The sequence below is a fragment of the Sabethes cyaneus genome, chromosome 1 (genome assembly GCF_943734655.1).
Source record: "Sabethes cyaneus chromosome 1, idSabCyanKW18_F2, whole genome shotgun sequence".
Lineage (NCBI taxonomy): Eukaryota > Metazoa > Arthropoda > Insecta > Diptera > Culicidae > Sabethes > Sabethes cyaneus.
In genome coordinates this window covers 7,938,022-7,960,691 of record NC_071353.1, presented here as the reverse complement: position 1 = coordinate 7,960,691, position 22,670 = coordinate 7,938,022, and the positions used below count along the sequence as shown (strand labels likewise).

The 22,670-nt window shown below is 40.5% G+C and overlaps 1 protein-coding gene across 1 annotated transcript in view; it reads right to left on the bottom strand.

Annotated features, from left to right (window-relative positions):
* Positions 1-11,805, bottom strand: part of LOC128740027 (metastasis-associated protein MTA1) — a 140,163-nt gene extending 128,358 nt beyond the window's left edge. The window contains exon 1 of the mRNA XM_053835536.1: positions 10,589-11,805. Coding sequence (XP_053691511.1) covers positions 10,589-10,616 — 28 coding nt within the window. The 5' untranslated portion in view covers positions 10,617-11,805. The remainder of the gene's footprint in view (positions 1-10,588) is intronic.
* Positions 11,806-22,670: the final 10,865 nt, after the last annotated feature.

Sequence of the window (22,670 nt, the reverse complement as noted above, 5' to 3'; positions counted from 1 at the left end):
ACTGTATCACTCATAAAGTACTTTAAAAGATGATCCTCAATCGAATCCAGAAAAAAACGATACTACTCTTCGTTAGTGCACTCTAAAATGATACTACCTGTAAATAGGTCAGATTTAGCTAAAACTTAGTTGAAACTATCATTATGCCCTTAAAGTGTACAAACTCAAATTTTGGGTAACACTTTAACCAATTTGGCTACTTGCTACCAATAATTGAATTATTCTCTGTAATAAATAACGCACTCTTAAGTACCTACTACCAATTTTGTGGTTGAAGAACTACTCAAAATCTGAGTTTGTACACTTTAAGGGCATTTTAAGTAGTTTTAACCAACTTTTAGCTATCAACCAATTTACGGGTAAACTCATTTAAGCAAGCTGGATTCTGTGCCGGCCGATCATGTGTGGATCGGACCACGAGGGTTAATATAATATTCGAGTAAATCATCGAAATCCAAGGCTGTCTCCTTCTAGTGCTTGTTGATTTCAATAAAAGCATTCGACTGACTAAATCACGAAAATATCTGGGGCGCACTAAGGCGTAGAAGAGTTCCTGGTAAGCTAGTCTATCTTATCGACGCTCATTATGAGGCCTCCTGCCGAGTTGCTGCAGGAGTGAGACAGGGTTACATACTTTCACCGCAACTGAAGCTCGTCATTACTGACGAAATTTTAATTGGAGCCATTGACAGTAAACTTAACCGAGGACTGCCCTGGAACCCTTTGACAAATGAGCAATTATTTGACCTCAATTTGGCCGACGATATTATCTTGCTCTCTCAAATGCAATATGATGTGCATGGAAAACTTGATGGTCTCTGCGATAACTCTAAGGCAACAGGTCTCATAGTCAATGTCGCAAACATTGACTCAGTGGGAGTGAACATCAACAATCCCTTGAGGTGGCAGATTTTTTATATCCTGGTAGCAAATAACCTTAGGCGGTGGTACCAAGACTGATATAGAAACATGAACCAGTCCAGCGGTGATTTTTGGATCTTGGAAATGTTTGGCGCTCAAATCAGATCATTTTATCGACCATAACACGAATTTTCAATTTGAACGTGAAATCCGTTCTATTGTCTGCGCGATCTGATGTATTTCAACGGACACAACCGCAGGTCTTCGTCAATCGTTGCCAGGATCTGACATGTTTTGAGGAGAACGAAATCTACAGAAAGACAGTCAACTGGAACCCGCAGGGACAACACAGAATAGCCAGATCTAGACGCTATTGGCGGTGTAGTCTAGTCGACTGTATTCAGACTATTGATTCGAAACGCTCCTGGCGACAGATCAAGGCCATGGCAGATTGCTGTCATTATTTGGGAAATCAAACATTTTATTCTGTCGAACTAGCGGACATGGACGCATAAGTAATTATATCGTCAGCAAGCAACAGAACTTTTTCCTGGTTTTGGATGAAAATTCCTGGTTTTTTCCCAGTTTTTCCTGGTGAAATAAAATTCCTGGTCTTTTCCTGGTTGAGTTGCCACCCTGCAGCATACAATACAGTCGATCGAGACTAGCTATGGCAGATAATACACGAACACGGTTTTCCGGATAACCTGACGCGATCAGAACAGATTAGAGCTACCTTGGATCGAGTTATTGTACCCTAGACGGCAGGGCGATCTACGCCAGACTAAAAGCGGAGTCTAGGAGGTTTGGGCTACAAATAAATCCGTCAAGGACAAAATGCATAACAGGAAAAGGAGATCCAGCGGCGCATTCAAGCGCGAAAACGAGCCTAATTTACTCTTCGCAAAACGCTACGATCAAGAAGCATACGCCGTCGTACGAAACTGACATTGTAAAAAACCCTCATCAGACCATTAGTTCTTTATGGACTTGAGGCTGTGATGCTGCTTACGGAGAACAGGTACTGCGGACGATATTTGGTGGAATACAAACTGAAAGCGGAGAGTGGCAGTGGCGTATGAATCAACAGCTACAGGCACTGCTTGGAGAGATTCTTATCGTACTTCTGGCGAAAGTCGGAATGCTACGGTGGGCCGAACACGTCGTAAGGATACCGAACGACAGTGCGACGAAAACAGTTCTCTTCAACAACCCCAACGGCACCATGAACAAAGGGGCTCAATGTGCAAGATGGCTCGACCAGGAAGAAAGTGATTTACGACTTCTGAGACGACTGGGAAATTGGCCACGAGTGACTCCAAGTCGAGTTGTATGGAGACGACTGTTTGAAGCGGAGACGATTACTGCTACAACTACTACTGTATCTATAAAAAACCAAATTTCAAGTCTTCACAGAAAATGTGTATTTCAACACACTGAATAACATTTTCATCAATATTTAGTGGTATAGACACCATTGCATTGTGGTCTAGAAAGCCAAACTAGGAGGAATAAGTTGTTTACTCAGTAGTCAATGATTTTAGTCTATGCTTTGTTCCTTGCATTTTGAGAATTTACAAACTGAATTTTCTCGCACGCGCGATCTCGTTCTAACGAACACACATGCACAAGCATTTAGTTATCAGCCGCGATCGTCGCTCTCGCCTGCCATTGCAACCCAGCTGTTGATATTTTATCGCTTGCGAATGCCCGTACTCATACCCAAGAGCGTAAGATGAAGAAGAAAAGAAGTAAAGCAAAATCTCTATCCATACCTCCTAGTGTGCCCCTCGAGCATTGACAGACGAGAGCGACGGCTTCATGAGTAGGCTGTGCAGAAAGATGCTACGAGGCTGCACACTCGCGAGTGTGTAGTTAGCAGAATGTATGCACACAATACCAGGGGTTGTTTGTCCGAGGCTTGCATCAGTGGAGTAAGCGTTAGATGCTATGATTCTCACACTCGCTCGCGTAAGAGTGGGGTGGTCCGAGTCGCGATAATCCCCATCGCTGGTAGAAAACTAGTTAAACTTCTCGTTCGCTAGTTGATTACAACAGGCAGGGATGAGATACAATTTGTGTCTAAAAATAACTCAAGTCCGTTAGCGAGGATATGTATTTAAAGATGTGATACACTAACCAGCTTCAACCCGCGGATCCCTTGGCTTGGTAAAAGGAAATGAACTATGAAACTAGTAAGTGTTGCTTCAATGATTTTACTCTACCTAATTTTTCGTTTTTTCTCCTTAACATATTATTCTATTCTAGGGTACAATAAAAAACATTTGATTTCATTACTTTCTTCTACCATTCCCTCCGTTTACTAGAAAGACTGCCGTTATAAAACAATAATACATACCCTCATTAAAAAGGTCAAGTCAACTAACATGAGGTTGAGTTTTACTTTTCTTTTAGATTTGGAACACTCATGCAAGTTTTTTTTATATTTATTTACTTTTGGTCGGCCGCCAGCGCTACTGGAGTTATATGGGACTCATACGAGTTCTATCGGTCCTAATGCAAGAGAATCGCAGTCACTAATTTGGACCTCTCGCTCTTTTCTGGGGTCATCTCTTCTTCTGTTAATCCCCCGTGCTGATTCATTTATGTCAACAAATATCTACGCCAGGTTTGATGAAGAACAGTCAAGGCGTTCCGGAGTATGCCGCAACACGTTCATTTAAATATATTAAAACCCTGTATTTTCAAAGCTGATTTATTTGTAATAGACAAAAATCCCCTGTCGAATTTATTGATACACAGAAAACTACGTTCTTTCATACATAATTAACTTGCTTCCAGCTTTCCAAGATACTAACGTTCCAAACGGCTTATTTTTAATACAAAATTTAATGTGTTTTGCGAGAAATTCAAAATAAAAGTTACAGAGAAAATCGCAAAACACGAGAGTGACGCTATTCAGGAAAAATATAGAAACGATTCGAGATAGAGGGATTCTGTCTTCTGCAATATTACTCAAAATAATTTAAGCTTTAAAGTTGAGTGAATATCCTTCTGTCTTATTTTGTTTTGAAGATAATTTCTGGATCTTGGTTGATTTATAAGTCATCCTAAAATAGCTCAAAAAAGCGGCATCCTAAATTAAGATTTTGTTGCTCACACGTAAAGAGTCTAAAATCATCGACTACGAGTAAACAAACAATTGATTCCTCCTAATTTGGTTTTCTGGTTCACTGTGCATTTGTCTGGTTCATCTATCACCAAATCACGTTTTAAAGATGACTTGACTTAGTTTTTTGAAACCTTGGAAACCGCTCAACTATAGATTACCAGAAATTGGAGTTTGAACCCACAAATCAACTAGGAAAAAATTTCGAAAAAAATTTATCAAGCCGTCTTGAAATCTGCGTATTTGTGAAGATATTTGTTGGCGCCTTATTTTTGTTACTTTATGTTTCAACCAGATAAAAGGTATTTACCCTAATTTATTCAATATATAAATCTACATCTTTAAATTTCACTGGATTAGGCTCAAACTTGTTCTCCAAAAGAAATAGATTTTATAAGGATTACAACGAACGAACGTATTAGGATTGAATATTTAGTTAGAATATAGCCTTTCTAACTCCTGCCAAACCAATTTGAGATTCAAAATACATTCAAGCGCTCTCTTATCTTACACTAGCTGATTGCCCGATCTCACTCGGGACACCTTTGTCACTAAATCACTTGCACATCTGTTTTTGTAACGAAAACTCTCATAATGCAAGAAACAAAACCTTTTTTTATCATTTGAATATGTCTACTCCCTTTGTCAGTTCCTCTCACGTTCTTCCCCAAACAACTTGTAAATCTGTCTTCTTTCTTGGTAATCACACAATAAATCGACACAAAGCCTTTTTTACGTTTTTGAACCTCCCCCTTTTTAATGGCCACCCCATTCCGCCTTTCAGAAATAAAACAACTTGTACAACTGCTACCGTTACAAATGCAAGAGAAACGCACCCCTTTACCCATTTGAACCTTTCTCTCCCCTTGTAAGAGACCGTCTCCCTCTTTTGTCAACCTCCCTGTGCTAATTCTTTTATGCCAAAAAACATGTTTTTGACAAACGACGTTTGATGAAGAACAGTTCAGAAGTTCCGGAGCTATGGCGGAACATGCATTCATATTCACGCTCCTCGTCCCCCTACATGTCGGTTCCTTCCCAGTCAGCTCCCTCTTCTGTCACGTAGCTAATTATGCGTCGGTTTGCTCAATGAAAATCGCTATAATGGAAACGAAACGAAGGTTTATTTGCCATATATTGCTCCTCGGTGGAATTCCCCTCTTTTCTCAAAGTCAGGAGAAAGTTTGCTTATTTAGATATATCCCCCCTTGGTTAGGGATTCCCCCTAACAATTATTTGTCATCCCAGTGCTGATTCCCTAATTTGACATTAGGGAACATTTGTGCCAAATTTGATAAAGAATTGTCCAGGCATTTCGGAGTTATGGCCTCTCCCTTGTTATGCCCCCCCCCTCTTTTGTCAACCCCCTGAGTTCTGATTCCCTTACGCCATGGAAGTGTGTGCCAAATTTGATGAAGAACCGTCCAGGCATTTCGGAGTTATGGCCTTCCCCCTGTTACAACCCCCGCCCTTTTATCAGCCCCCCAGAGCTGATTCCCTTATGAAGTAATTTGCGGTTTCGTCACTAACGAGAATGACATTAGCTGCGGATCGTTTATGTAGGAGTGAGAGGGAAGCGAAGAGTGGAGGAGAGGATCCGGGAGTTTGATATTTGATATTTTTGATATTATTCCTACTGCAAACAGCCTCAGCGAGGGCCCTAGCTGTTGTCAAAAAATCTTTATATGGTGCGTGGTGGAATCCTTCATATCAAGGAATATGTGTGTCAAGTTTAGTGTAGATCGGTCAAGGTGTTCTGGAGTTACGGTGGAACATACATACAAACATACTCACGCTCACTTTTATATATAGAGTAAGGAGGGGTAAAAGTGCGATTCAATGATTTATCAGTGCGAATTCCGAGTAAATTGACTACACTGGCATGAATAAGTGAGTACTTTCGCAGCTTAAATCTATCGTAAACATTTGTTGTTTACGAAGCATAGTTGCTGAGTTATGGGTAAATGTTATTTTAGAACGGTTTTGATGTAATATTTCCTTATACGCCAAATGCGATATCAACAGGAGGATATTACTTGTTGACAAATTGTAGCAGCGTTTTACATCACTCAAATATCTCTGTTGAATTTGCGGTGAGAAGAATGGACAAAATATACATCGCTTTTCCGTAATTTGATCAAACCCCGTCAAACGCCTAGCAGGGCAAAAGTTCGATTTACTGACGGGGTAAACGTGCGATTCATGGATCGAGAATCTAACTCATTTTACTGACGGGACGACACTATGCAAGTTCTTGCGACTTATAAGGTACAGCGCGCGACGCTGTTCGTCTGTCAGCGTTTTAGCCACGATTCTCAACGCGGGTGTTCGGGGAAAGGCTTCGTTTCTATCACGAGGCGAAAAAACTCCAGTTTGTTTCAAACGAAATTTTTATAACCTAAAAATATTTTTGTTTCAAAACGAAATTCTATTTGAATCAAGAAAATAACAGTTTTGAGTTAAAAGTAAAGTATTTTCAAATTCAAATTTATCTTCAATTTCAAATGCTCCGATTACAGCTGGTTCGATCCATGGAATCCCTTAAGGAAAACAGTGTCTATACGCTGGAGAAACAACAAAAACGTTTGGTAAAGTTTCGATCTGGTGGAGGTTGCAGTACGCCAGCGGAAAATAGGGAAGGTGCAAATTAAGAATATTCCTTACCAAAACACATCGCAGATTGAAGATATTATGGTTTTGTTAGCTACTACTGTACTAATTCCATGCAATTAAACTTCGCACTTTTGCCCCGCGGCGCGGTATTCGCACTTTTGTCCGGCTAGTGGGGTAAAAGTGAGAATCGGCACTTGATCAGAAGAAAGAAGAATTTATTTTGTATAACACTATTATTCCAGATGATTTATAGTTGAATGTGGAGACATTGAGTTACTGAATCACTATAAAATATATTTTGTTGTTGTCCTTCTTTATATCTCACGAAAATGGATGACAACTTCAAACATCGCATGTGTGCCCCGCCCTACTCTATAGATTGAAAACTTATGAGGTTTATTTGAATGAATTAACGACTACACATGTTATCGAACGTATTATCCGTTGCCAGCATATCATAGCATAGTTTGACCGACGGTGAATTTCCCGCAATTTCCAATGTATTGTCTATTGCTAGCGGCTATTTTTCCCATATGTCATGCAGAAAATGCGTCGGAAAAAGACGAGACTAAGAATAAATTAAGCCAGTTTTATAGCTTATTCAGAAGTAAAGCGTATACCAGTGAGAATGCCTTGCACCGAATAAAACAAATGGCCAGGCCTGGTGAATATGATAGATGGGATAGAACTTTTCAGCCATTATTTTCCAAATATGTTTTGACCGGTGTAATGGGCGAACATTGTCGAAAATAATTTTTGTGGCATTTAAAATATACCTTAAGATCTCCTAATACCTCACTGTTAACCTCCAAACCCAAACTAAACTGATGAATTTCAGCCAAATTAATCTAAACCATCAGCCTATATAATGACAATATGTTCGACCAGCTCTTCACGACAAACCCTCCCTTCAGCCAGATTTTCCGCCAGGGTGGAAAAAACCAGCAATTGTGTTCAATAAGACTATAAATACATAAAACCGCAAATAACCTCCCGGGAAAATAGACCGGGAGCAACGATCGAACCTCACGCAAAATTGGCTATAAAGAAAATAAACTAGCAGCAGCAGCAATAACAACAACAACAAAAAGACTCGGTCGATCCGTTCCAACCGTGAATTGAACGTGATGATAACACGACGACGGTTGGGACCGCGAGGGCACTACCATCGTGCACCGAGAGGGGGGGGGCATCGAACATGGCTTCCCAACACTTACTACACACCATCTTGAAGCTTGAATATTCCATCGCGATACCGAGCGAGCGGTGCGCTCTTCACCCGCCGCACGAATCGACTTTTACTGGTTTGGCTTGACTTGTACTGATTTGGGACAAATCGCAGATTGCAAACGAGTGAGCTATTATTAGAAGGGCATCGCAAGAGATAGACGGTGGAACGGCCGCCATTGCTATCTTTCTGTTTGATTTATTTATATTTATTTTGTTGGTCTTTTTTCAGTTGGCAAACTGATGTTGCTGTATTTTGAATGGGCTCACACTCGCGTTGCATTGTCTCAATTAATTCGTGAGTCGACTTAACCCGATCCAGCACGGCACGGGATTCCTCCTCGAGCTAGCAGTCAAGCCAGGCAAGACGGTGATAGCAGCAGCAGCGGTGTGCATTATGTCACCCGCAACGGGCGTGTGTTGTACATATGCACTTACCTACCGATGTACCCCGACGACGTATGTATTACACAGTGAAACCGGGGCAAGAATGACTTAATTTAAATTACTTCCGCTTGTCTGTTGTGTGTATGTTTGCGTAGCTGGTGCGATCCCATCATCCATCGGTTCTTCGTGCATCAAAATATGACTCGGTCGGAATGTTTTGCTGACAAAACTAATTTCATCATTCACGTGTGGAACGTATTGAGGGTCAACTGCCTGGTTGGTTGGACAACGACGTTAATCGAAATATTGCTTGTGTACCTTAAGCGGTACGGAAATTTTATCACAGAAATGTTAATGTTCTTAATGTTCCAGAACTCAACCGGACGATCTTCAGATCGGTGCTGCTCATCTGCACTGCTAGTATCGCAATCAGATTCAATAAATGTTTGAAACAGCTTTGCAGTCTCTGCATGGATGTTATTTTATGCGTTTCTTTTTTCAGACTTCAACTGGAATACCACTTCTTTCGCTGCGGGTCTTTCAATGTTCTACATCAAAAGTGTTTTCTTAGTACACCTTGTTTACACTTCTTAGTTTGTGCTATTCGATTGAAACTGTTCGATTCGCCACATTTCATGATTCTTGGAATGCCTCCTAGTATGACAGCGTAGGCAAAATAAACTTCCCTTACCTTGCGGAATAACTGCTTTAGAGATGGGAACTTTAAGAGCCTCAGCCAATTGCTTAGGAATTTTATTTCCTAAGATTACCGTTTTAGTAACTCCAAAAACACTAAAACCAATATGTATTTCGTTTGCCGATTGAAATAGCTCGGCCAGTATTCTATCCAGACCTGGAGATGCGTTGTTCTTCTTACGATGTAGACACAACGCCTTATGAACTTCCTTTAACTTTATAAATTTATCGTTATCTGCCAGATAACAATCGCTCTCTAATAACGCCAAATAACAACTACCAGATAGCACTCTGAGCTTTTCTTCTTATTTTTAAATATTGAAATATCTCATATTGTTCGCACTGATATTCCTCTTGTAAAAAGCAAAGCCTCGGCATTAAACGTCTCTCTGAGACATGACCTTTTTTTATTAGACCAGCATCGTACTTCGAAGCTAACTGGACAGGATTCCTCTTGTATTTTTGTTATAAAGGCATTTCACCGGAATTCCAAAATAAGAAAACTTAAAAATCTCTTAAGAAATTTCTTTTCTTTACGATGTTTATGTTTTTTCCGAAACTCGGTTACATACGTGCAATTAATACATTAGTTGAACTTTTGCACCTAAACTTGTCTGTATGTTTGCTTGTTCTATTATAAAAGCTAACTTGTACTATTGTCTCCTTAAATTCTGTTAGGCCATTGCAAATTATTTTTAAAGTTTTTGTCTGCCATTTTTTCAGAAAACTTCAAAGAAAATTTTCCGATTTTCTTCATTGTCGTCATCAACATAGAGCCGATTCGTGCCCCTTCAAACAGTCGTTTCCATTGAACTCGATCTTAGGGCATTCGTCTCCATTTTCCCAGGTGTCCCAGAAGTCGCATATCACTTTCGACCCGATCGAGCCATCTCGCACGTTGGAACCCTCTATTCCTGGTGCCGTCGGCGTTGAAGAGAATCGGTTTTCGTCGCACTGTCTTACAGCATCGCGAATTTTGCGAAGCGGCAAAGTAAGTCCAATTCCAATTTTCTTTGATACTGATTTATTTAATCATTCATAACTCTTGAATCGAGTATCGTAGAACAAAATTTTTATATGAAAGTGTAAGCAAAATTTCTCAGTAATTCTGAGCCAGCTCAAATTTAGGATTCGACTTAAATTATTTCATATTTATAAATCATGGAAGGATCTACAGTTTGCACTACAGTTAATTATAAAGTTAAAAGTATGTAGAAAAATAAAGCTATAGATCTGCAAACCCATTGTCGCAATAATTGTAATTTCCTTTATTAGTTAATTTGTAGCTATACAGTCAGTCCACAATCATATGTCACACATAATTGTGGGTCATTTTAACTTTAGCTGCTAATTTCCGTTTAAATATCACCTAATGATTGATCAAATTATTAGTGCTACTTATGAGATACTGTTTTAACAATCAATTAGTGTAATATTCACGCTTTAATCGTCAGAAATGACCCATGATTGTATTACTTAGAGCAAAAATTTCAATGTTATCGTGCTCATCGATTCCAAGATCGTCAAAATGACCAGCCATTGCCGATTGCACCCCCTACTTTTTTTTCCTTTCCTCAATATTCTCGCATGAATGGAGAAGAAAAACGGCAAGTGCACAGAAAACAGAAAAAGTAAAAATGAAAAGAAAAAAAAACAATAACGAATTCCACTTACCTCCGACCCGATACATGTTTGTTGTCATAGTGGCCGTGGGGTTGTTTTCCGCGCTTTCCCAATCCCCCTCGTGCGGTGCGGTGTAGTGCTCTTTCTGCTTTCCCTTCGAGGGGATTGGATTGGTGGTTATTCACTCTGTCTTAACGCCGATTTGCCGCTGCTCACGGCTAGCTGGTGTCTACTTAGCGCTCGCACACACTAGCAGCAGAGTGCGATGATAAAACTAACTACTGAAGGGAAATTTTCCTCGCCTGCACAAACACCACACAAAAACATAAGTGAACAACACCTACACTGTGGCACGCATTCACCCGCGCGGATTGGGGAACTGTGCTTCTTCTGTTTGCTTGTGTGGTTTTGTTTTTCTTCTGCCTCCCTCACTCACAATAATTTTTTTCTCATTATTTATTACATTATGATTGACAATATTTTGACGATGTGATCTATTTCGCCGACGGCCAACGGGTCAAAATATGTGCAGAATATTTTTTTAAACTTTGCGTTGCTTGAGCTAATTATTATTTCGCACTCTCACTCTTTACGTATTTGTTGGAGTTTCACTTTCTCGATTTTTTTTTATCTTTTTCTCTGATTCGTCGGCCTCTGCTCAGCCGAGTGTGGGCAGCCTATAGTAACTGTGTATTCACACGCAAGTGAAAAACGACTTGGAGGACAGTACACATGTCCCAACGCTGATACTAAACTGGTAGCGGGCAATAGGTGCTCTAGTTTGATGATTTTATCTCCAATCTTGAGCGAAAACTATTCGTTCAGACAGGTAGGAAACCAACGCACAAGCCGCCGAGCTACTCCGAGACACGAAAACCCGGAACAATTGTATTAGAAATTGTTCTTGCCTCAACAGCGATCCAAAGAGGAAAAACACAGTCTTTTCCGCGCACACTTCCCGTTGTCGATTTCCTTCTGATAGTTTACCAACACCCGCAGCAGTCCACTCATACAGCAACTTCTACAGTACACGATGCTCTTCTTTTTTGCTGCTGTAGCTTCAGCCAACCAATCTCAAACTCGGAACGCACTTTCGACAGATTTTTACACTGTCAGAGATCAAATCTCACCTTTCCTCGATCGGATCCGTGTTCCGCTACCACTGTGGTACACTTCCGAAACAGTTTTGCCCGCAACTAGCACGTATTTCACTCAATTTCCGCTGGACACACACAGCAGGACGCGACTCCCGTTTTTGCCAAGCTCCGCCATTTTGGCTTTTTGCGGCCGTCGTCCGTCGCCGTTCTGTCAACTAGTACCAAAATCAGCCGCTGGGCCTTCGGTGAGATGGCACTGCCGTACGTAGGATGTGAAAATTCCAGAGACTGGCGAATTCACTCATCTGTCATAGAACTGACGGAGGGGAAATTAAGATGGTGTTCCAGTTTAAGGCCAGAATCGCATCACAGCATCATCAGCAGGCAACGTAACGGCCCGGAACGTCAGTGATGATCGCATACTTTTTTAGGCTGTGAACCATTTCGCGAAATTTTTAACGTTTTGGTTAAAATTTGACAGTTCGATGGTTTTTCAAAAATAGTTTTGACCAAGGTTTTCACAGTTCGATGGTTCGCTTCTGAGAGCCAATGAGATATGCACAGGTGAGGAATATAGTTACTATATCCAGCTTTTTACGAGCCATAATGGCGCACGCGTTCGTAATATTTGAACAGCATTTTTGACATTTCCCTAATACATCGCACGTTTTCTTTCCGTACATTCCTTTAGTTTTACCGTGAACGCGCGGAAAGAAAACGTGCAATGTATTGGGGAAATGTCAAAAATGCTGTTCAAATATTACGAACACGTCCGCCATTATGGCTCGTAAAAAGCTGGATATATAGTTCGGCGGATAGAAAACCAGGCGAATTGGCATCCCTGATTTATGAAATTAAATTTGAAATTATGGTGAAATGTGCAAGTTTTTACGAAAAATAATCACTGGCGGGTGTTGAAAATGGCTAGTTCTATGAAAATAAAGTGTGTTTTTTTAACATTACTCCTGCATTTTTGATTTTGAATAGCTTTTGGCTCCGCTTTTGACGTTTATTTGGCTCCCGATTTTCTATCCGCCGAACTATATATATAGTAACTATAGTGAGGAAGAGAGCTTCGACGTGTTTCACTGATTTTTCGTTGGATTTTTGTTACATTGGTATGGATGCTTATCGCATAATAAATTTGATCAAACAACCCGGGTTGAAATGAGACAAATTTTATCTATCAAATAAAAGCAAATTAACATCAATTCATCCTATTTTAACTCGGACAGAATAAACAATATTTTCATCCTCATCTTATATGCTCTCATTGAGCAAAAAACTATCAATCCGTCAAATGACCTGTTCGACAGAAACTTATGCGATGACGGTGGTGATCTTTGGAACTAGCCGAACGGTGAGAAAGTTGACAGTTTGCTTGAAGAATCGGAAAAAAGTTTACTTTTTTAATTTTCTTAATGTAGTCGAACAATGTACAAGTAAAATTATTATTGCAAAATGTAAGAAAATTGAGTACTTTGTTTTTGGTATATACTTTGTCATTGGTTTGTTTACAGTATATATGAGAAAATAATGTTTTTGAATATTTATGCGACAACAAACAGGTTACATATCACGCTAAATTATAAAAATCCACGTGCTTGAGTGGTAAAAAACTTGTTTTTTGTGAAATTAATATAAACCAGGCTATTGCAAGCAAGATACAGGATAATTAAAGAGAACATTCATATTTTCATGTAGTGCCGGAGCAATATGGTTCGATAAGACTGAAAGATATTCAAATCTCCAGAACTTTGACTTGAACCAATACAAAACAAGCATAAGGATCTTGTAAAGTAGAAAAACATTCCAATAATATGCAAAAACCGCTTTAGGATCACTTCTGTGTTCGATTAGTTAACTCGCCACACTAACTTTTACAGTATTCTTCAAATTTATGCTCTTTCGATTCACTATTTTAAAAGTGTTTTTAAAATAACTTGTAAAACAGCAAATTTCTTACAAAACCTGATGAAAATTTAGTAAAGTTTTCAATCGAAAACCAGTTAAAAATTAAATTTACTGAAAATTTTTTATGAAATGTACCGCATCTGACATTTGTTTTCGTTTTTCTCACCATCGCAGCAGGTAGCGACACGCCGGCAGTTTTTACTCAAATTTGTCAAATATGAAATGCTTCGCATTCTGAACTGATTTTAACCACTCAAGGAGAAATAGGGTAACCAACGTATTTTGGACCCCCTCAGCAGCTGTACATAATTTGGACACTTACAGCAAAATCAAATGCAAGTGTCCAAATTATGTACAGCTGCTGATGGGGTCCAAAATAGGTTGGTTACTCTAACCATCGAACTGTTAAATTTTAACCAAAAAGTTAAAAATTTCGCGAAATGGTTCACAGTTTGGAACGTCAAGGTGTGAATGCGCGCATTGAAAATGTGGAAAATGCATGCGACCATCACTCTCGTTCCGTTCCGCCACGTTGCCATTGATGCTTGTTGACGGTTAATGTGTTTCCAGCACCGAATTTGCTACCCCCATAAAAAGTTTGACAAGTGCCATTTTATGCATCTACTCTGAAACGCTGAAACTAAATTCGAAACAAAACTTTAAAACAAAAGTTCTGTTTATGAAAATATATTTTCTGATTGGCAATGCAGAATGCAGTGAATACCCCAAGTAACCAGTAAGCACTAAGCACTAGTCCTTGGACAACATTGTATAAGCATACAATGTTGCAACTATGATTAAAAGCATATTTTTCTTTATATACTTCTGTAGAACTCACATAATGCTAAAAAGGCGAAATAGCGGGTTGTTAAAATGCTACGCCATAAGCATCCAATAAGCATTATCAGTGTTTGTTTGAGGCTTAAACGAAACGTCATTTTATCTACATTATCCACGTATCGAAAAAGTATCGATGGAGTATCGTTTGCTTGTTATTGTAAATAAAAATAGATTCGGTCGGGATTTAAAAAACTAAAAAAGCAAGGTATTTTTTTGCTGCATCTCAAGGGGAGCAGGATAAACAGAACCATTTTTGGAAATGCTGAATAATCTTACCACCTCGACAGGGCTCGAACCGGGAGTTAGTCATGCAACCTCATTCGTTTCCTTGCACCTTTGCTATCTAAACCATAGCGGTCGTATTTAAATCTTGGTGATATTCCCTCTCATATCATATCATATCATCATATCATAGCTACTTGTCCTGCATTACCAATAGGGTAGAAAAAGACGGCAACCGTCAGATGGAAGAGGGCACAAATAGTGGCCGCAGAATAGCAAAATAAGAAGTCAAATACAAGCCGTTCATCAACACTTACGGCTCGTTTTAATGCAATTGACTAAATGCATTATATTGTTACGTTATATGCGCATATATTGCTTTCTTTAATGCTGATTTACTTCTATGCATCAACAATGTTAATATACGTTTTATAAGCAGTGTTACCAGGTCGATTGCCCATTTTCCCGCTGCCCAGAGGTTGATTTCCCGCTGAAATCCCGCTGTCTAGAGTCTATTTCCCGCTAGAAATCCCGCTGACCCAAAAGTCATATTATTCCTTCGTTTCTGGTGCAGAATATTCATTTCAGTAAGGCTTGCATTTGAAATCAAGATGATCTGCTGAAATTGAGAGGTTACAATTAAATGAACATTATGCAAATTTGCTGCATTCATGTTGACGAAGCTTCAGTAAACAGAAAAAGAAGTATCTTGTTATCCCTCATATAATGACAATTTACTACGACATTTCGCAAGAATAATCTTATCTTTAATCTTATCTTTCCTTAATCTTATAATTAAGGAGTCTAAGAACACATGCGAAAATTTCTAAAAAAGCTTTAGCACAAATTCTCTTTCTGTGTCTAGCTATGATAAAAATAATGCAAAATTTCAGTAAAGCTGGCAAATGGTTATGGTTTTTGGTGACAAAAGAAGATATGTTTCAATCTTTATAAGCAGCCCAAATTCAAAAATATCTGAAAAGCGCATCGGCTCTTTGTTCTCGCTGATATTTTGTTTTAGCAAAAATGTACCGATTTGTCTTTTAGACTTAGGGTTTATCGGCTCATCAGCCGATTTTTTTTGGTTTTGTTATCATACAAATGCTGCGGTATATAGCAAATTATGATGTATATATGTACATAAGTTGTTTGTGTTGTTTTGTTTGCAATTCATGAATCAGTTAGATTTTGCCATTGGCAACGAATTAGTTTGTGGAAAAATTAGGAATACGCAAAACGGATTGGTTTGGTGGTCTTCTTGTTCAGTAAGTTCTAATGAGTATTTGTCAGAACTGATCCCATTCTAGGCAAAAATTACGGAGTTTTCTAATCAGCAGGATATACTGAATCATCTGCCAATGCATGAGCAGACATTAGGCTGTCAATAAACGAAGTTTTTTGCTGTCAACCTCTCTGTCAGCACTCTTCTTGCCTACCAAATATCGCTAAATCGAGATCCCGCTAAAATCCCGCTGAGTTATTTAAGAAAACCGCTAGATTCCCGCTAGCCGCTGTTTGGTTATTAAGTCCCGCTATCCGGCTTGAAATCCCGCTAAATCTAGCGGGAAAACCGCTGATCTGGCATCGCTGTTTATAAGCATTAAGATTGCTGATATACAAAAGTTTGGCACTTGGGATGCAGAATTATTTCCAATATACGGTTTTAGATTAATGCTTATGGTTACTTGGGACATTACTAAAAACAGAACCCCTCCCAAGTAACATTTTAGTTGTATAATAGCAAGCACTTATTCCACCGGAATTATCTGTACACTAGTTGAATAAGCTAATATCAAACAAAAATGTTTGTAATAAAGAAAGAGTGTAATTATTATTACATCACTGTTATAATTTCCCATGCATTAATGTATTGCAAATTGCATCAAAAACGCGAAATGCAAAAATCTTGCAAACAGTTTACAACTAAAATGCTAGCAGCGAGCTGTAAAATATTTATATTAACTTATTGCGAGTGTCAATCCCAATAAATCGACATGAATAATTGACGGCTCACTGCTGGGATTTTGCTTGCAAAATGACTGCAAGTTTCTTGCATTTCGCGTTTTTGATGCAATTTGCAATACATTAAATTTTAATATTTATGCCGACGAAATAAAATACACTCAAGTCGCTTTTTACGCGAAGGATACGTCTCGCGTAAATCAAAATCGCGTAAAAAACCGCGTGAATTCCGAAATTCGCGTAAAAAAAATCGTGTAAAATCCGAAATTCACGTAAAAAACCGCGTAAATTCCGAAATTCCCGTAAAAATAGTCACGTAAAAAACGAACCGCGTAAAAAAGCCATGTAGAAAACGACTTCAGTGCAGTCGAAAATTTTGCCGTGGGCTATACCCAATTATTCTACATCAATTTATGTCTTTAAACTCGATTTTACTCACTTTTATTTAAATTACGATTCGAAAATGACTTGTACTAATGTGTTCTCCATTGTATACATACATTACAACTTGGGTATGAAATGGAGAGAGTTACCTGGAAGGATCGCCAAACATATAGCTCTGGCTCTCTCAAGCTCCAACCTAGCACCTCCACGCAGATCTAAGTCGAAGCTGACGGTCGATGGCCTTACTTGGAAATGCTTCATATTCTTACAGGAGCAGCTAAGCTAGGAGGTGCGAACTGGAGTGCCTGTTCTCCAGGTGAGGGGCGGCTCACACAGCGTCTGTCTCGAAACGGGCGGCTGAATATGAAATGCTGTATCCCGCAAGCTATACCTAAGATGGCAGACCCATCAGCGGGATGCAGGTATCGCGACCCCGGTGAGGTAGTATACCGAAAACTCAATTACCACGAATAACGAAGAAAGAAATTCAGGACGGAACAATTGGTATAGGACACAGCAAGGGACAAGGAAACGATTAAGAGATAATGATTGGAAACTTGGTACCTGGAATGTCCGAACTCTCCATGAAACGGCACGGGCTGGCTTGCTTGCTCGAGAGCTGCATCAACTCGGAGTGGAGATCGCTACTATTCAGGAAGTTCGGTGGCCAAATTCCGGAGAAACGAAGTTCCGTGCAGTAGACCCTGTTGCAGGTACTTCATTCAAGTCTACTACAGTGGCGGCAAAATTAAGGACAAATTCTTCAACTACAGCCTAATCAACTTATACGCACCGACAAATGATAAATCCGATGATGCTAAGGATGAGTTTTACGACAGGCTTAAGAGGACATATGGAAAGTGCCCAAAATACGACGTGAAAATCATCATCGGAAATACAAATGCGCAGATCGGGAGGGAGGAATTCTTCAGTCCAGTCATTGGAAGACATAGCCTTCATCTGTCGACCAATGATAACGGTCTAAGGCTCATAAATTTTGCTGCGGCCAGAAGAATGGTCATCTGTAGCACCTATTTTCCACGTTTGAATATTCGGAAACACATCTGGAGCCATCCAAATGGAGACTCTAACTCTCAGATCGATCATGTCTTGATTGACGGTTGACACTTTTCGGATGTTAACGATGTACGGTCTTTTTGGGGACCAAATATCGACTCTGACCACTATCTCGTAATGAGTAAGACTCGCGTAAGGCTGTCAAACACGGCGAAAGCTCGCACTGGGAGGACGCTGCGTTTCAACATCCAGCGGTTAACGGCAGATGGCGTAGCAGTGGAGTTTGACCAACGAATCGCAGAACAGCAGGTAGAAGGACAAGATATAAATGGGCTGTGAAGGAACATCCATGGTGCCATCGAAACAGCTACGAGAAAGGTGGTAGGCACGACGCGTGGAAGACAGCGTAACAGCTGGTTTGATACCGAATGCCAGAGAGTGACAAGAATGCCAGAGCGATGAAAAGAACCAGTCCAGGAGTCGCATGCTCACTGCGGCAACGCGTCAAAACAGAGAGAGGTACAGAGACTAAAGTGAGATGCAGGCATTTTGCCAGACCTGTGAAGTGCAATGATAGTGCTGGCAACTTTCTTACCGAGAAAACGACGGTAGCAGCAAGGTGGAAGGAGCACTTCCAGACACTGCTGAATGGAGGGGTAAATGCGGAGATCAGCAGGGACAGGATAGGAATTGTAAGCGACGGTCAAGCTGTGGAGCCACCAGCACTGGAGGAGGTTAAAAAGGCAATCAGTGAGGACGGTATCCCGGCTGAACTTCTAAAAGCGGGGAGCGAGCGGCTGTAGGAAGCAATCCACCGGATCATTGTCAGGATCTGGGAGGAAGAACAAATGCCGGAGGAGTGGTTGGATGGCCTCATTTGCCCAATTTTCAAAAAGGGACATCGAATGGAGTGTAAAAACTATCGAGGAATTACATTGCTCAATTCTGCCTACAAGGTGCTTTCCCGTATCCTGTTCTGCAGACTGAGCCCGTTAGCGGAGTCCTTCGTCGACGGGTACCAAGCTGGTTTTCGTAAGGGTCGCTCCACGACAGATCAGATGTTTACCCTGCGTCAGTTGCTAGACAAGTTCCGGGAGTACAACTTGCAGACACACTATCTGTTTGTGGACTTTAAAGCGGCGTACGATTCAGTTAAACGAAATGAGCTGTGGCAGATAATGCTAGATAGTTACGCTGACTCGTGCGACGCTGGACGGATCCAAATCATGCGTTAGAATAGCGGGTGAGACCTCAGCTGCTTTCGTGACGTTGGATGGACTGAAGCAAGGGGATGCACTCTCTAACCTGCTAGGGAACGAGGGCGCCCAAGTGGTGTTGGTGCCGAGGTGGAGTTAGATGGGGAACGATATGAAGTAGTGGAGGAATTTATGGGTCATTCCACGGGAAATTTACAGTCAAATTTTTTTTTCTCTTCGGAATATTTTTTTTACGTTCTTTGTTAAAAAAAAATCGACACGTATTTTTGTATTTCGTTGTTACTGTTGCAATTCACAAGATATGATTTTTTAAAATATTGTAATCCGAAAAAATCCCTGTTTTTTAAATACTGATTGTAAACATAGTTTGTTATATCGAAAAATGACTTTCTACCAGATGTGTTCACTATCCTACAAGCTTTCAAAATTGATATACCATACCTCCTCTCGATTGTTTTTCAATAGTTAAATAGTGCATTTTTATAAACAATTGCAATTTTTTCAAAGTTGGAACTTTTTTTTCTCGATTTTTTTTTAAATATTTGTTCATCTTTCTCGAAGAAGTATGCAAAATTTGGAAATGGAGAAATGAAAACTCTAGAAGTTATAAGTTTTTATGTTTCAGCGCGTGTGTTAACGTGAAGCGAGCGGTGATGTTCAATCGATGTTCTAACCCACGGGCAGCTTCATAACGAGGCCGCCTTTGATGCTATTAAGTGTAACGTGTCGTTGAAGCACGCTCGTTCGTCTGCTCGTTTGCATCAACGTGCGCGCTTCAATATAAAAATTCATAGCTTCTAGAGTTTTCATTTCTCCATTTCCAAATTTTGCATGCTTCTTCGAGAAAGATGAAAAAATATTTTAAAGTAAAAAAAATCGAGAAAAAAAAGTTCCAACTTTGAAAAAATTGCAATTGTTTATAAAAATGCACTATTTAACTATTGAAAAGCAATCGAGAGGAGGTATGGTATACCAATTTTGAAAACTTGTGGAATAGTGAACACATCTGGTAGAAAGTCATTTTTTGATATTACCAACTATGTTTACAATCAGTATTTAAAAAATAGTGATTTTTTCGGATTACAATACTTTAAAAAATCATATCTTGCGAATTCCAACAGTAACATCGAAATACAAAAATACGTGTCAATTTTTTTTTAACAAAGAACGTAAAAAAAATATTCCGAAGAGAAAAAAAAATTGGACTGTAAATTTCCCGTGGAATGACCCTTATATACCTTGGTGCACTCGTAACATGTGAAAACGATGTAAGCCGCGATGTGAAACGACGAGTTGCAGCCGCAAATCGGGCTTTCTACGGATTACGTAGCCAGCTGAAGTCCCGTAGTTTCAAATTCGCACAAAACTGGCGCTCTACAAACCACTAATTCTCCTGGTGGCCCTTTCCGGACACGAATCATGGACGCTAAAAGAAGCTGATCGGCGAATGCTAGGGGATTTTGAGCGTAAAATTCTGCTATCTATACTTGGCGGCAAAATGGAAAATGGAGTGTGGCGCAGACGCATGAATGACGAGCTGCACCAAGTATACAAATATGCTGATATAGTGAAGGTAGTGCAATGTGGCAGGCTACGGTGGGCTGGGCACGTGGCCAGAATGCCCGACGAAAGAGTAGCCAAAACTATTTGCAGCAGAAAACCAGGAAGAGGCCGTAAACTCCGAGGCAGACCCCACACCCGGTGGGTGTGTGCTGTCGAAGACGATGCACGTTCAGCTGGTTTTCGTGGAGATTGGAGAATGGCAGCCCAGGACCGATGGTACTGGAGGACCATAATTCGTTCGGCGCAGGATCGGTAACGGACCGTTGCCACTAAAGTAAGTAAGTAGTAGTAGCTTGTGCTTCTTATTTTCGAGGATATATGACATGAAACAGAAATTACTAAACATACCACCCAGTTCTGTTTATAAGATTTTAGCTGAATTTAATTATTAATGCCTTAAAATTTTTTCAACAAGTTAGGGTCCATTTTATGACTAAACCTCGTGATTTTAATCATGACCTTGAAATGCGGTCAGGCATATACTAATATTTTTGAAATGATGGTTCTACAATTGATGAAGGGACGGTAAGGGAAAGTAATGAAGGATTTTTTTTGGAAATGGAGGGGAAAGAGTGGAAAGGAAGGGGGTAGTAGGTAGCTACGCTTAACAAGTTGTCGATGTGACTCCTACATTTTGTCCAATGCTGGAAGGTGAATGGGTCGAACCAAGCTATAATCTGAGATTATAACCGGATTCGAACCCACAACACCCGCCAGAGCATGTGGCTCGCTGGTACCCGTGTACCTATGAACCACAAAGGCGCTGGACAAAAGGAGTCTGCACAACCCCCCTTATTAATGTAGCGACATGGGTTGGGCTATTTTTAGACACAAATTGTGCCTCTTCCTCCACCTACGGGCCTTCCCCCGAAATCCCGCGCTGAGAACCGCGGCTAGCACGCTGGCAGACGAACAGCGTTCACACGCAGTACCTTGTAAGTTGCAAGGACCTTATTCGCTGAAAAGTTTGCTAGCGTTTAACCCATTGGCGGAACTAGGGGGGGCTTAGCCCCCCCTAGGAGAGATTTAGCCCCCCCTAGAAAAATTGATTTGGCCGACCAACAAAATGGTCGAAAAAAATTCTGGGGCTATAGCCCCCCCTAGAAATGAGCGCTAGTTCCGCCAATGGTTTAACCACCGACGATGTCGACTGCGCTGCAAGGAACGTCCCATCATACGGTCAAGCTCTAAGTAATCTGGGAATAAACACCGAAATGATCTCCATTGCCACTACGCAACTGAAGTCCTCCTTCAATCCCCGGCCTGATGGAATTCCGTCCGCTCTCCTGAAGAAGCACATATCTTGTTTGGCTAGACCACTACAGCTCGTATTCCAGAAGCCCATCTCCAGCGGTATTTTTCCGTCTTGCTGGAAATCTGCTTATATGTTTCCTGTGCACAAAAAAGGTAACAAGCGAGATGTGAACAATTACCGAGGAATTACATCGTTGAGTGCCATCTTGAAATTGTTCGAGCTAATCGTCTTGGAGCCACTTTTTTCACATTGCAAGCAATATTTGAGCCCGGATCAGCATGGATTCCTCCCTGGTCGATCCACTACTACTAATTCACTGTGCCTTACCTCGCACATCGTCGACAACATGTCTGCAATGACACAAACCGACGTTATATATACCGACCTGTCAGCCGCCTTTGATAAGCTCAATCCAGTAATCGCCATCGCTAAACTCGAAAGGCGATGAAACTTTCCTGCGATGGTTCCGTTCTTATCTAACAGATCGTCAGCTGATGGTTGCCATCGGTGATTGTAGATCCAGCACATTCTGCGCCACCTTAGGCATTCCGCAGGGTAGCCATCTCGGACCGCTCATATTCCTGCTCTATTTCAACGACGTGAACCTCGTGCTTGAAGGACCGAAGTTATCATATGCCGATGATCTGAAAATATTCTCCCGC